Raw genomic sequence first — 16960 nt, 5'->3', positions numbered from 1 at the left:
GGCCTAACTTAATTAATTACATCCCGTGCATCTCAAAAGCACTTTTTTTTAAAAAAAAAAATTTCTTTCTACAAATGTTTGCAGCTACATTGATATAGTTATTTTCATTTTGCAAAAAATATAAAATCATTAGATTTTTGTACGTTTTGTGAAATTTTCTTATGATCTAAGAAACCGACTGAGAGCGTCTTAAACTGATTTCATAACAAAATTCTCGTGGTCGTTCTAAGGTTACAGTAAATGACGATACGGCGACTTCTTGCTTGATCCATGTCATGTATTTTCCTTGCACCATCTACCATGCACTTATAAACGTAAGTAGTAATGTTCGACTCTATAAAAATTTACATATCAGACAGGTATCCAAATCCATACGCCCTTAAGGTTACCGTGTACCTTTAGGGAAGGATGTAGTGCCTCGCGATTATTACATCATAGATACCCTAAAACCTTTATTAAATTAAAACTTCTTGATCTGGCTATTCAAAATTTTGATAGGTTTTCCTGAAAAATGAATTCGACAATTTTCCTCGAAACGTAAACTGTAAATCATCTTTTTCAAGTTCCAACCCAACACGATTTTTAGATTTTTGGAATTTTATATTATTCTCGACGCAAGGAACCCAAAAGCTTAGAAAGCTTGTTGGGATTTCCCTTTGTTCGAGTGCATTAAAAAGTTATACAACATTTTCAAAATGGCTGTAACAAGTTACGGAGAGACCGCACAGAAATGTTTTACCTAAAAACATCTAAACATCTATTGGCTGGCAATAAAGACCAAACTTTTACTTCAGATAGAAAATGGCTGTGTCCATTTCTCGGTGAATGTTTACTCATTTTGAATTTTATTATTTTTTTGGTCTGAAAGCTCATAGTTGAAAGTTTGGTTTTAGGGAGAAAAGCGAAGATTCCACTTTTTAACAATTGATATAATATAAGTTTATTAAAACTACGGCTGTATGCGTGTATGCAAACGAAGACGTTCTTGATTTTCACCTCTGAAATTATACTAAAATAATTATTCGCCTCAGGCTCAGTGAATGTGGGTAAATATTCACCAATGCTCACTTCGACCTCGGGGAATAATTGTCCTGATAATATTCTACACACGGAAACGTGACAAGTCATGGCTGGAGTATAGCCTCCTTTAAAACACCAATACGAGCCGAAGGTTTATCCCAACTGAAATCATAAACCTAAAGCTAGACCAGATAGCTCGAGTCGAGATTTCTCTTCAAATTGATATTTATAGGCTTAGCTATTAGTAAAGAAAAAACCCTGAATTTCAGTATCACATCTAGAGTGGAAAATTTCAGTGGAATTCAAGCCCTTTCACTTGAAGTCGATCTTCAATGCGCGTATGTGTCACTGCAACCAGAACAAATAACAAAGCGACTTCACATAAAATCATATCCTTGAATATAAGCGATTAGCTATGACGACCCTTGATGAAACGAGAAGGCGAACACTTCAACATCAAGGCTTTAATTATGGCTTTTGTTATACATGATACCGACGTGGATACCCACTCCTCCCATAGATGTTCCCAAGGGCCGGTAGCCCAGCCAAACAAGAGTTAACTGTGAGCCTCTCAGGGTTTTGGGAACAAGGGAACATAATTATTTATTTAAGGGAATATGCTTTGATTTAATTTGAAGGAACAGTTGATATCTCCACCATTAACGGGAACATGGCGAAATATTTTAGGGAACAATGTTAGTACTGTTTTACTGAATGGGAACACGGGAGAAATTGTAAACATTTTAGGGGATCATGGGAACATTTCTTACGACGAACATTTTATAATATTATACAATTTATAATTTTATAATATCATACAATTTATGTAAGCAGAAAATCCCTTATTCCAAAGTATTTTTGCCGATGTTTTTCAATGCTGTGTAATAACTTTAAAACTAGAAGTAATCAAAGCTTATTGAGTGCGTTCGAGTTAATGCTGCCGAAGGAAAGGGAGATGCATACTGATGTTTAACCTAATCGACTAACCTTGTATTACGAGTGTCGTGCAGAGCAAGGTTGTTCCAAGAATGAAATGGATCGACGGTAACAGCAACAACAGAAACAAACTGTGTTTATTTATTTAAGTACTCAGACTACGTAGATTACAGCACTCAGCAGCTGTCCCAAAAGGTCAGACATTTTTGGCTTAATAGCCAACGAGGAAGGCTCACTTCGTGCAAATTGTTTTTGTTGTTGTTGTTGTTGTTGTTCGCCACGAGATTCGCTTAAATATTGCCGCCAGCTATTCAACAAAGTAGCAGATTCTGAGAGACTAAACCCCGTTTAGTGCATTCTATGGAAGCCAGAAACAGCATCTGTGAAAAATAAGTCACTTAACAAGAAAATGGAGCGACGCAGCAACACTCGGCTGTAAGGGCTGCATCCTATGCTGCACATAATGCCCTTCAAGTCATTTATTTTTTTATTGTATTAATATTAGTATTAGTATAGTTTTTTAGCAGTGTCCCCTAATTAGTATGGTGTTTTTATTCCCAGGCTATAAGGTTTTTTGACACTTTAATAAAGTTCTCACTCACACTCACACTCACTCACACTCACTCACCTATGGAACGGCGAAACAACACTCAGACCAAGCAGCTGCACACGTACACAATGCGAATTAACATAAACAAAGTACCGTACCCGAGGAATGAGTCACGCAACTTGAAAAGTACATCACTCACGAGGTGCACTATAGCACATGAGCATTACTTCTTTTCGCCTAGGTTACACGGGACACCGAAGAAGTCACAGGAACCTCCACAAATTAGGAAGCGTTCTCCTTAGGACGAACGCAGAAATACAAAATTGTGCATCAGCTTGTCGAGAGCGAAATATTTCCTTACCAAATTGAAGTCATTGTTTATTTTTAAAATGATACGACATTGAAGACCGCGTAGTTACCCGTATTTTTAATTGGTGTAGGAGTATATATGTTACAATGCACTTTATCGCAATTTCCTTTCTTTCCTTGAATAATTCTAAACTCTTTTATTTGATACACATTTTTCGTAGCAGAAACATCACAAACGTCCCTGAAAGCATTTTCACTTACAATTCATCCGAGCTAGTACATAAAGACTTCATATATGTGGTCAATAAGTCGAGAACTCGCTGCGCTACGGTTTCAACCATGCTCGCAAAATGCTGGATAATCTTAGCTTTGCAATTGATGCTTTTGCTGTATGAGTCATAACACGTGCTGTGTTTCTCCATATCTTTGCATATCTGATGATCCTTTGCCAGCAAAGTTACATAGTAGCGTATGCACTTCTTGTGCACTGTCACGGCACACTCTTCAAAACTGTCGAACTCTGTTAAAGAAATTAGAGCACTGTTAGAGCGGTTTTCAATTGAGTGTTGTAAAACCAAAACCAAAGTTATCACTCTGGCCAATCACGAAGGACACAGACAATTCAGTGAACCAATCTAAACTCGCAAGTAATTACATGTAGCTGACGAGAAGCGGGGAAAAAACGTATGCTAACGAGTCACATTGGTTTTTTGGTCTTACTTCTGATTGGATGAAAAAGCGGCGCGAGCTTTTTAAGCCAGTCGTGTAGCTTAAAAGAGTGGAAAGTGCAAAACTAACACTCAAATGAAAACCGCTCTATTCATTTTTAGACTCAGTCGTTCGCTTGTTTATTTGTTTGTTGGTTAATAATAATAATAATAATAATAATAATAGTAACAGTAAAAACAACAATAATAATAATAATAATAATAATAGTAATAATAATGATAATATTTATAACAACTTTAATTACGTGTGAACGAGATTTAGCATTGCTGCTAATTGGGGCCACCTAAAAAGAGTTTCAATTATCAGGACTATGTACAAATTAAATTTCTAAACATAATTATTTACAAGATAAAACCCTAGCTATCAAAATAAAAGTACGAAAGTGAATAACGTTACAAATAAAGTTAACTAAGACTGAAGAAAGTAGTCAAGTCAGCCAGTGATTTCTGCCAACTATGGTAGTCGAAGGTCTCTATGTAACAAGAAAGCAAAATCGAATGAAAAGGAAAAGTAATCTTACATACAGAATTCCAGGACACATTCTTTGCTCAACTAAATCATGGGAAAATTTTCAAATTCGGAGGCTTATTTGCAGAAGTTGAATTAGACCAAAATATATCACCATGATGTTTATGAAGTTATAAAGTGGGCATACAGGCGCTCCCCCAATTCGATGTCGATATTTTTAAATACATAATTATACAGATTTTTAGATACGCAAAACTGAAAACTTTAAGTAAATGAGCGACGACTCAAAATAATCTTATACTAGTACTTAGATATGCAGAATCGTTACAAATATTTACAGAAATTGCTGAACATTTATCTTACCAATATCGTCCAGGTTACGATGAGTTTTTGCAACATCTGTTGACAAGTAAAAGAGTGAGAAGACTTAACAAGGTCTAAAGATATTATCAGCTGAAAGTGTTCCCAAAAATAACTCCGAATGAAACAAATTGCTCCACTGGTCATGTACATGTATGTGTAAAACAAGGTTAGGAAAAGTACTTTTTTGTACGAAGTAAAAAACCCAAACTGAGAAACATATCTACAAGTTCTTTTTTTTTCCTGGAAGAACTGTCAAACACGTAATTTCTAGCTAATAGCTAGTGGAAAAGAAGAAATGTTATTTTAAGGGATACTAATTAAAGACGCTGCTGTTGATGCCGTCGTTTCGACTGTTATTGTTGTATTTTGGCTGTTTTGTTTACTGCAAATCAGAAAAAAAATGGGAAATGAAGTACTGTTGCCGTGTTGCTCTGTATAATCTTACACTATATGGTCATGAATATTCTTTTAATGCTGTACGCGAGAATAAAAAAAGATGAGAATTTTTTTTCTTTTGAATCAGTGACTATTTAAGTATACATAATTAATGTAAATATAATGTTACGTAAGCACTGGAAAAGTTGAAAATTTACATGGACATGTCAATTTTAATTTACAGCATGTAAATATTGATTTACATTCTTTGTAAATTACAATTTACATGTTAGGGTTTTGTAAAATAAATTTACAGGAAATTTACAGCTTTTAGTACAGCATGTAAATGTTCTGTAAATAGTGATTTACATTGTCTTTGTCGACAATGATCATTTGAAGAACATGTAAAAACCTGTAAAATATTTTACGCACTTTTACAGTATCTGCCTTTGTAAAAAACATGTAAATTGCTTTGCTAAACCATGTAAGAAACGTGTAAATAATTCAAGCGAATGCTGTAAAAAGTCTGGAAATGTTATGTTTGTAACCCTGTAAAAACCATGTAAATGAAAAAAGGGGACCTGTAAGAAACATGTAAAAACCATGTAAATGAAAAAAGGGGGCCTGTAAGAAACATGTAAAAACCATGTAAATGAAAAAAGGGAGCCTGTAAGAAACATTTAAAAACCATGTAAATGAAAAAAGGGGGCCTGTAAGAAACATGTAAAAACCATGTCAATGAAAAAAGGGGGCCTGTAAGAAACATGTAAAAACCATGTAAATGGAAAACCTAGAAGTTGCACGGGTGCAGTGGGGGGCTGTAAATAGCCTGTTAAAAACATGTAAATCAAAAAGGGGGACCTTGCAAAGGCTGTGAAAACAATTTAAATGAGATAATGGGGGCTTTTCGAAAAACTGTTAAGACCACGTTAATGTAAAATGGAGACTCTTAGAAAAAAAAAAAAGATCTAAATTTAAGAGAAGGCCTGCCTAAACCCTGCAAAAACCATGTAACGGAAAAGTGGGCTTGTTTAATATAACTCTGGTGTAACGGTTCAACCAACGGAGACTGTTGAAATGATGTAAATTCCAAGTTACCAACAGGTTCGCTATCCTCTTGTAAACGGTTGGTTGGATTTTGCAAAGAAATAAATGAAGAGTTACCCCAGCCAGGTTAAACTTGGGGGGACGGGGGGAGAGAGAGGAAGGGTTGTCTCGGGTAACCGAGAACAAATAAATGGGACCTTTTAAAGGCGCGTAAAGTTAAAATGTAACACCGCCCTAAAGCTCCGTAAACCTACCGTGAAGCCTCCATTAAGGTGCCTTTTACGTTGAAGCATTTGAACTTCTCTAAAATCCAAGTGTGTGCTATAGTGTGCTTTAAATTGAAGTTGGGTTAGAAGGTATGCACCAAACTAAATCGCTGCATTGATCGACACCGCACTAAGCTGTCTTCTTGTGAACTTTCCGCGCATCCACAACGACAAAATAAAACTAGAATTGTTACTGCACATGCAGGCGTCCCAAGCTTACGTCTCTAGAAAAGAGAAAAATTAATTCTCGGGCACGTACGTATTTATTCATGAAGGACCATGAAAGCGTCACGTGCTGTGTGAGTTCAAGACGGAAAGAGCCCTTGTGACCGAGTTTGAACTGACGCGAGTTAGGTTAGGCAGGGAACCATAAGGGACACGGCCGGCCCAACGACCGTTTTCTCTCGAATGCTTTGAAACGCTGTTTTAGGCTATCTGGTGTACTTTCAAAGCTCTGTAGGTTAATTTTAGGTTGCGCAAAAAAAAATTTATCTGTTCGGTTATTCTAGAGGAGCTTGTGTATCTCGTACTTATTAGGGCTTTTTTGTCCATTTCCCGAAAACGTTAGGACTTATCGCCTTTCCGAATAGCTGACTTTTTGTCGGTACCCAAAATGACATTTTGTTTTTTGTTTTGTTTTGGTTTTTTTTGGTGATTGCTACCGTTCTGTGCTTTCATTCCCGTCACTGTTATCCCAGTCCCTTTATAAGAGCATACCAGCCTTGTGAGTGCCCGATCTCCAACAAACAGGAATCAGCGGTCTTCATGTTAGGTACCAGGTCCTCTCGGTTCTCCCGCCATGTTTGGCAGTTCGTTGGAACTTGCATCGAACTGGAGCTCTGTTTTAGCGGGCCGAAATCCACTCTACCTTCGCTTCGTCATCGTGCACGGTTTCAAGGCAAAGTTTTCCGTTACCCAGAAGCTGAAGATAGCGATTACAGGCAACAACAACAACAGGTAAGCAAGTTTTGCATAAATTGAACGAGTAGAGCAAAGTAACGTCAAGATACGTATACATTTCGTTTTGCCTTTGGTTGTGAATGTGTCATTATCAAGGAGAAGTTGCATTGCTTGTGGAATCGACTTTGTTGATGTTTACCTGCTGTGCATAAAGGGCTTTATTATCTGTTATTATCTGTTCTCGATAACCGAGTAAGAGCATGCGACATTTGTTATTGCCTTATATGCACCTTATGATTCCTTCTGATGCATTCTCTTGTAAGGTTATGTTGCCCTCTGATGTGAATGCTAGTAAGCTAAAATGTAATGTGCCATCTTCAGCAGAGAAATTTCTCTTATGCTAGTGTAAGTATTCTGAAGTTACTCAAGTGTCTATAATAATTATAAAGAGGTATACATGTACCTCAAACTGCCATGAAAACTACACAGGACTTGAAAAAAAAAAAGGAAGAGTAACTTGCCCAGGCAGGAAAATCTACCTGTCTTGGACAACACAGTATAGTCAATCGATTATTTCATAACAATCAATAGGAATTAGTCAATGATATCAGAAATCAATAAAAGGATTCGTCATGAGTAATCGATTGTGATCAAATTTTCAATAAGCATTATCAATTTTGCTGATACTAGCTTATCTTTTAAGCAACATTTAATAAGAAAGAAATGAACAAAAGATATAAAGTGAAATATGAAATCATGAATACAATTGCATAAAAACATAACATTGTATCTTGTAAACAGAATATTTTGCTGGCATACATGTATCGGGGACTATGTTTTGGGGGTCTTTGGTAGTGCCTTTGAAATCTACATAAAAAAGTTACAATCAAACATTGTGTTGAGGGACACAATTTTTCTACAGTTTATGTGAACTAACAAAGAGAGGCCAACGTTCAATTGATTCTCTAATGACTGATAAATTTGGTAAAATCAAATTGATAACTTGAAACATCTCTAGCATGTGAGTATGAATTTCTTTCAATTGATTGATAGCACTGATAACACTTACATTAATTTCAATTTATTGATTTATATCAATTTATGGATCAATTTCAGTCGATTGCCTTACCCTGGGATGACCAGACAGCATTTTAGAGACCTGTTACAGCTGTACATTTTACTTGTACAAAATTGGGCTCTTACCAAACACATGCAGGTTTCATGTGTCATGCATCTGTTCATTCATCTGTAGCAGGGCAGGAAAAAAATTGTAAGTCACTTGCCCAGTGGGCCAGTCAATTTCAGTTTTCACTTGCCCCCATTTAAATATTAGTGTCCAGTGTGGTGGCCAGTAAGGAAATCAGAGGACAAATGCCAATGAAGTACGCTCGGATTCCTAACTAATTCTTGCTTTCAACCTAATAATTAACTAATCTTTAGGTCTTAAGTTTTGAAATGGAATGACTGGAAATTATCATTTATCAAGCTGGCATTTTTAGTCAGACTCACAAGACTACTGAGGCTACATTGTAATTTCACGTGCCCACCGGGCTACTGAACTTCTATTTTCACTTGCCCAAGAGCAAAATTTACTTGGCTGAGGAAATCAGACCTGGTTTTTTCCTGCCCTGAGTAGATCACAGATAACACCAAAATGTGGTAAAAACAAAAAATATTTACATAAGCCATTACCAGAGTGTGTCACAGAATCTGTGAATTTTTCAGGCGTGTGTCACTGATGTTCTTACCACATTTTGATGTCTTCTGTGATCTATTACTGAACAGATGCGTGACAATGTAGAATCTATCTGCTTCATAATACATAACAAAGAAACAAAAACAAACATTTATGACATCAGCTGTACCTTTGTCCACCAATAGAGCATAAGTGCATGTAAGAAACAATCAAATTGTGCCTGCAAATAACTTGACTTATTATTTAAACATTGTTTGATAGGAGTTTGATTTATTGTGCATGAATATTACAATGTAGAAGATAGTGAACATTGAATATTTACTGCCACACATTTTGACTTTAGTTCTTCTACATCCTCTGACATTCAGTGCCTTCCAATCAGAGATGCAAAGTTTTTGTCACACAGTAGCTACAGATGTAGATGTAAGATCTGTTTGATTGATGAATATTCAGGGCTCAAAATAATGGCCGGTCAATGGGCAATGTCTGGCCAGAATGGTGACTTGACTGGCTAAAAACTTCACTCGCCGGTCATGTTGACCAGTCATGTCATGTTGAGACAGTCACGTTGTTCATTCTTGAATAAACAATCAAATCCCCAACTGTAAATCTGAGAGTTTTTAATCTCTTTTTTATTATGACCTCTAATGAAAACATACACCAATGCATACATGTATCTGTTCGAACGGCCAAAGACCATTCACTTGCTGTTTGTCATGCGTTCAAGATTGATAGGAATGCCATTCGAGTGACTGGGGTTAAATCCATTCAGAAAAATGTTAAGCCAATTTTAAACAGTCTAGCAGTGACTGGAACAAACAAACTATATTTGTAGGTTTAATTTGGCTCACATTACATGTACTTGATTTTCACATAAATATCCTAACCAGCCAGAAACAAGACGTGACCGAGCTAAAATTACTTTGGCCAGTCAACATGACCAGCTACAGTCCGATTTCAAAGGTCACAGTATAAATTGGAATGATAAGAAACAAAATAATAACTCCAATGTAAAATTCACTGACTGATATCATACACAGAATTTGCTGATTCATACTCAGACATAACTTATCTTACCGGTATTTAACGAAATGTTTTATGTTACTTGTAGGATGAAGTAAAATTGAGAGTGGTCAATACATGCATACTCCTTGGCATTGATGCTTGATCAGGAAAAAATCAGCCACTGAGAAGTCTACAGTACTTATGACTCTATAAGGGGTCCAAGGCCCATTTCTTGAAGGCCCTGGAAACTTTTCGGGCCCACAAAGCCATCTTTAATTGAGCTGTGTCTAGAAACTAAGAGCTGTACATGCCTGAAACTTCTTGTGTGAAGGAAACCTCTGTTCATATTGAGAATAAGCGATTAAAACAGCTCTGTAAGCATAAGATTTCAGATTTTGGTATGGCTTTCTGGGTGCGAAAACTTTTTGGGACCTTCGAGAAATGGGCCCCTGGTGCATTACAGTCTAACATGATGACCTTCAACACTTTGATATGCTCTGGCAGCTTCCTGGCATAAATTCAACCACTTTAAACATTATTTTTTAATGCTTTGAAGTATCACTTACACTGTACCTGTGTTAGTGAATTAGCATCAAATTTAAATATCTTAGATTGCTAGGTTGATACTTATTGTTCAATACAGCAGCTATAAGATTTCATCATAAAAAGAAAAGGTTATGTTTACATACATGTAGTACCAGAACAATAATTTATTAACTTATGATGTGTTATGGGAACTATGGTACTAGATAGGCCTTTCAATTTCAACAGGCCCCTATGAATTTTTTTTTTACAGTACAGTTTTTTTTATCACAAAAAGAAAAAGTAAAATTTTGAATATTGTTTACAGTGAATGTTTTGTCAGGGGTCCAAAATGTTTGTACTGTTTGGATTCCGTACAGTTTTGGAAAAAGAAGGAAACTGTGACTTTGTAAACATAGCCTAAAAGATGTCAGAAGCCTTGTTTTATGTTATGCAATGTAGTATTCCTTTGGCATGAATGTTTTTATGATGAATTTAAAATGTCAATCTCTATCTTGTGGTAAATGTTTTTTCTCCCTATTTTCTGTTATTTCAAAAGAACAATTCACTCTATGAAAAAAGTTGATCAATACTTCACACTTACGTTGCAGTAATTTTTGTAATGAGGTAAAGGTAAAGTCTGCATACGAGCCACGTGGCCCAACAGGCTGGAGCTTATCCCGCTTTCTGTAGCAGGAAGCGACTAGGACTATTTCTGCTCCCCCTGGATGAGATGCCAGTCCATTGCAGGGTTACCCCACCATTAAATTCGCTGCTACCCACTTATACACCTGGGTGGAGAGGCACTGAGAGTAAAGTGTGTTGCCCAACAACACAACAGACTGTACCCGCCTAGAGCTTGAACCCGGATCACTCGATCAGGAGTTGAGCGCATTACATGTAACTACGAGGCCATTGTGCCTCCCCCATTTTTCATTATTAAGGCTAATTTAATCCTACATTAATTACTTAGTAAGAAAAACACTTTATTCATTCATTTTATGACAAAGGTATTATCATTATGTTACATTTGACTTTGTGGATTTAGTATATATTTAAGACAGGTATCCATTCGCAAACAATTTTAATTTAGTAATACACCTAAATTGCAAAATTTTTACTAGTTGTAGCTGACAACAGTATAGTTCTTAATCATTTTATTATTTACGAATTAAATAGAGCTGAATATGACATGGTTTCGCACAATCTGGAAAAGGCCTTGAATTTTAGTAGTCTTTTTGAAAAGTGCTTGAATTCGGTTAAAGGAGCTCAGTCATGGTGTTTTAAAATATTTTGGCCACGCACAAAATTACATTTGTCGTCTTGTTATGGATAGATAGAAAAGAAAACATGTTTTATTTTTTGCAATGTATACATTGTAAACCTTATTCATGGCATATAAAAACTATTTGAATTTTACTGAGTTTGTTCTGATTGCAATAAATTTCTGATTCTGTATAAATTTGCATATTTTCTACTATTATAATTAAGGTCAACAGATTTGATTACAATAAAACAGTACATTCCATGCATTTTTCTTCAAGTTATTATTTACAAGTCATTTATCGTACAGGGTTTCTGCTTCCCTTTTTCGATTTCCATGTTATTTAGAGGCTCCCTTTTTCCATTTCCAGGTTATTTACAGGCTCCCTTTTTCAATTTACAGGTTATTTGCAGGCTCCCTTTTTCAATTTACAGGTTATTTACAGGCTCCCCTTTTCAATTTACATGCTATTTACAGGTTCCCTTTTTCGATTTCCATGTTATTTACAGGCTCCCTTTTTCCATTTACATGCTATTTACAGGCTCCCTTTTTCAATTTCCATGTTATTTACAGGCTCCCTTTTTCGATTTCCATGTTATTTACAGGCTCCCCTTTTCGATTTCCATGTTATTTACAGGCTCCCTTTTTCCATTTACATGTTATTTACAGGCTTTTTCGATTTACATGTTATTTACAGGCTCCCTTCTTCGATTTACATGTTATTTACAGGCTCCCATTTTCGATTTACATGTTATTTACAGGCTCCCTTTTTTGATTTACATGTTATTTACAGGCTCCCTTTTTCGATTTACATGTTCTTTATGGGCTCCTTTTTTGATTTCCATGTTATTTACAGACTCCCTTTTTCGATTTACACGTTATTTACAGGCTCCCTTTTTCGATTTACATGTTATTTACAGGCTCCCTTCTTCGATTTACATGTTATTTACAGGCTCCTGTTTTCGTTTTCCATGTTATTTACAGCCTCCCTTTATTTATTTACATGTTGTTTACAGCCTCCCCTTTTTTATTTACATGTTATTTACAGTATTATGGCACCCTCCCTGTATTAAATTTACATGTTATTTACGGGTTTCCAGGTTGAATCACAAGAAATTTACAGGCTATTTACAGTATTTGCAGGAACAGTTTACATGTTATTTACATGATCTTAGCCCTTTGCTTTGAAACATTTACAGTGTTTTCTTCATCATTTACATGTTTCACTTAAAATATTTCCATGTTATTTACATGAAACCTCCAAAACATGTAAAAGGGGAAAAATCATGTAAATTATTCTTTACAGTCTTTTTTTGATTATTTACATGTTAATTACATGTTATTTACATACTCTGTAAATTTTCAACTTTTCCAGTGAAGTGTTCTTTGTATTGTCGAAAGGAATAGTGGTCATTAACAATTCTCTACAGAATTGTCCTTTTATCCATCTAAAAATTATTCATTCATATACACACCAATATTTGAAAATCTGAAGGTAAGAATTCTCGAGAGTAACATCGCATGGTCTAAAATGGGGCAACAAACCGCCCGAGCTAAAAAGGTCTATTAACGAAAAATATGTTAAAAGATAACAACTAATATCAAGTTATATATACCTGTTCGAAAATCACGACTTGTGAACTGATGATCATGACTTATACAGACTATATCAGTGTATATATTTCAGACAAAATTTCAAACCTGAATCTTGTACAACACTCTTCAGTGTACTGTAATCAATGTCCGTGCAGGTTCCTAAGATGCTATCCATCATTGCAATTTGTAACACCCAGTAACGCAACTTTTCAATGAGTTCACCTCCACATTTGGGTTCACTGGCAACACATGTGGCCAATTTCTGGAAGAGAAACGTAACTAGACTGTGATGAGGAAATATAAACGATGCGAATGGTATAAAACATAGTTGACATCTGCCATCTAATTATTTCCAAGATGAAATAGAGTCCAAGAGATTAATAAATACTTACAAGCATCTTGAGAAACCAACCAAAATTTTCAGTGCATTGCAATAACTAATGGTCTTAATCTGAGATATTTAGGGCCTACGATTGAAAATGTTTAGGGTGAGCATAGTTAGTAGAGGGGACTGGTTATGAAACCCGGTAAACTTCAAAGGGCGAAACAATAGCGTATTCTCCGAGGTTAAAATGACCCGTCACGTGATTCTGACCGTGCACACGTCAAAACAACATGGCGGACACATTGGACAACCTTTTCCAGTTTGGTGATAATTTCGAAGCCATTTTAGCCCTTTTAAAATTCGATGAAGCAATCGATAAGCAATTTTCAGCAACAGTTGGCGATGCAAGTACAATATCTGTGAAATTTGATTTGAGTCTCCCCTGGAGCGATCGAAAAGAGCCAAGTGACTGTATGGTTCAACATGTGGTTCACAAACACAACACAGATAAGGAAGCTAGGCCAAACTTGATCCTTCCGAGATATTATCGAGCTAGATAACAAAACCAGACGAAAACGCTTGAAACTAAGCTTAAAGGTGGACTATGGTGTGAACGGGAACGGGCTACTCTAACACTTAACGTTCTTGCTGAAATAGTGCACAACGCGATACAAAACGTGAACGAAGCCGCGGCTTTCGCCTCAAGCCTGAGGAATGAGTTGAACTTGTACAGATACGAAACACCTTATGAACAGACTGAAGAATTCTCTGTGCTGAAAACAATGTTTGAAGGATATTTGAAAAATGGAGATACTTAGAAGATTTTCCTGAAGTATTATGCACAAGTTCCGTTGAACTCTACAGAGTTCTTTACAGGATTATCCCGAAATGCTACAACATTATTAGCAACCAAGGTGGCTGATAGTTTGCTAGCATATTGCAAGCGTATGAAGTTCTCCACTAACAGCAACATTGATCAACCCTCAGAAACTGTATTGTCAGAGAAAGAGATGGCTGGTCTTCAGTGTGTGGGAGGTTATGTATTGTACAATCTGAACGAGGGGCATGCAAAAGTAGGAGCAACCGAAAGCCAGCAGGCTATGGCTATCGTGAAAGCTGGAAAATTGGAAGCTGGGTGTGACTTGGTGTCACGTCTGAGCCGTGGAGGTCTTTGGTATATAAGTGAGCCATTTTCATCAAAACAGAACATTATTTTAGACACTTACTTCCATTTTTAGTTTGCGAAGGATATATGTCCACATACATTTCTGCACATGCATTGACCTGTGCTGTCTTCTCTGAAAATCTATTTACATATTGTATACACAAAGATAACTCCCAAAACTGAGACCCACCTTCAATATGTGTACCTTAAATCATGAATGACATTAAAAACGTTTTCTCTGGACAAAACTATTTACTAGTAGCTAGAGAATGGGATAATACTTACGGAAGGACCGTGATTCTAATATATATACGCTGTAGAGGGAGAGTGGATGGAAAGTTTTTATCTTCAAACACCTCTTTCTGTTTTTTTCCTTTGTGGGTACTGCTCTAACTTTTCTCTCAGAAAATCCAAACATTTTTCAGCACCTCATCCCATGTTTAAAAAACATTTGAAGGTTTTCTGCTTGTGCAGACAAAAATGTCTCAAACTTTTCCTCTCTCCCTGCAAAAAATAATGGTCTATCTCTTATATCTTCCATTACCATTGATAACATCTCAAGCAATGTTCCCTGGAATTTAAAGTAAGAATTAATTAAGTTTCCTTTTGCTCCTGCATGGGAATTTAGTATCAGTGACCTGATCCCATGCTTTGGGTGTGTCCTTTCTACCCCAGGTGTCGCCACTCTGACACGACACTGCCCTCTAACTATGGGGCAGGGAAGCAAAAAATGGACTGAAAGATTGTTTCATTGCAAGCAAAAGTTTAACTGAGTATTCCCTGGCTGGTATCGAATAACCGTGACCGCCCCACGAATCAAAGTTAACTAACACTAAACATAGGCGACATCGCCTTAATAGAGATCAAGCCAGCTCAAGCTGTCGCCAAACCATGAATCTGGTCGTCGTAACATTTTGGAGATATTCGTGCATGCAATTGTTTAGTATGCTGAAATATTTGACGGATAAGTCCTTTTTGTTCAGTTTTTGTTTTTTATTCTCGTGACTTTTGTGCTGTAAAGTGAAGAAAACAGTGAATCAATCAATCAATCAATCTTTATTTAAACACGAAAATCATTTTTATCTATCTTCAAACAGCTGGCTAATTTGTGGATAATTCTTATCCATGAAAGATACTCATCAAATAATGGCTATCTTTCATGGAACGTTAAAGTGCCTATGAAGTAAAAACTAATTGCTGCTTTCTTTCAAAGGCTTTTCAAAGTAAAGAAGAATGGCGTTTTCCTTTTTGGAATATCGTTTTTCGGTTTGGAGATATTCACGTTTTTGTATTATGCAAATGAGGAAAGTGATAATGTCATTGGTGGTTCCACTAAAACAGCACAACACTCAATCGAGAATAACTCTAGAAATATTAAAGCAGTATTCTTCAAACCTGCACCAGCAATGTACATCACAAAAGAACAGAAAAGCACCTACTATGTTGTTGCCATGGCAACACTCTTGGCTCCAGTCTCTTTCTGTTAAAAACCAAATATCCCCATTTGCAACCTTTCAAAGTGGGACAGAGGGTCTTGCTCGGAACACACATGGTTCCCATATTGTCCTAACTCTTCCCATTAGATTGTTGGGAGTGGGTGATCCTTGTTTAAGATAAAATCTGGGAATTTTAGTCTTAATTAAAACAGAACCAGAAGCATAACTGTTGTCATGGCAACGGCATGACGGATGTTATTTTGTTCCTTTTGTGATGTACATTTCTGGTGCCAAGTTCAAGGAACGCTGCCATTATTCTTTACTTTGAAAAGCCTTTCAAATAGGCAGCAATTATTTTTTACTTCATAGGCACTTTAACCTTTTTTCTCGTCATACCTGCATCCTGAAGCAGTGGCCCTCTTCGCCTATGGAAGTAGCATCTAGAGCATCTTGGTAAACTGCTTTGCAACGGTTCAGCAAAGCAATATGGCATTGATCGGCCATTGCAGTTGCGAAAACAACTGACACGAAGAACAAACTGTAAGCTGTTGAGCTATATCTAGCCATTTTGCTATATCTAGCCATTTTGAAATCAAGAACCTCTCAATCGGGGTCTAGTAAGAAAGGGAAAAAAAGTACAACAAAATTATCTAAAAAGTAAATATCCAGGAGTAAAGTTTCGTGTTGGTTAAACGAAGACTCCATTTCTAAATGAGAAGAGGATACCTTATTGACCTGAGTTAAGTCCGGGGCTTGACCGAAAATTAGTTCAGTGCTCCAAGAACTTAGTGTCTTTCAGAGATGGCACTGAGGATAACGTAATTGCTTTACTCGACAACTTTCAAATTCTCAAATGGCAATTACAGCTAGTGAATAATTGTTGGAATAGATGTGACAAGCAATGTTTGAGAACTAAACCCAAACTTGAACTGGTTATCTGATTTGATAACAACTGGCGATTGTGCGCGCCAATTGCAACTTGACACCG

The 16960-nt window shown here is 36.4% G+C and overlaps 1 protein-coding gene and 1 pseudogene across 1 annotated transcript; one reads left to right on the top strand and one right to left on the bottom strand.

The window, feature by feature from the left end:
* Nucleotides 1-2214: 2214 nt before the first annotated feature.
* On the bottom strand, nucleotides 2215-16557 carry LOC145478734 (uncharacterized). The gene is made up of 4 exons (XM_081456846.1): nucleotides 16369-16557; nucleotides 13152-13308; nucleotides 4376-4411; nucleotides 2215-3335 (listed from the first exon to the last, which is right to left on the bottom strand). The coding sequence occupies exons 1-4, from the start codon at nucleotides 16555-16557 to the stop codon at nucleotides 3073-3075; spliced, it is 645 nt and encodes a 214-aa protein (XP_081312972.1). The 3' UTR covers nucleotides 2215-3072.
* On the top strand, nucleotides 13662-14714 carry LOC145480108 (uncharacterized; annotated as a pseudogene).
* Nucleotides 16558-16960: the final 403 nt, after the last annotated feature.

The sequence above is a fragment of the Orbicella franksi genome, chromosome 2 (assembly GCF_964199315.1).
Source record: "Orbicella franksi chromosome 2, jaOrbFran1.1, whole genome shotgun sequence".
Taxonomy (NCBI): Eukaryota; Metazoa; Cnidaria; class Anthozoa; order Scleractinia; family Merulinidae; genus Orbicella; species Orbicella franksi.
The sequence above is the reverse complement of the archived record's forward strand: the minus strand, read 5'-3'. Positions and strand labels throughout refer to the sequence as shown.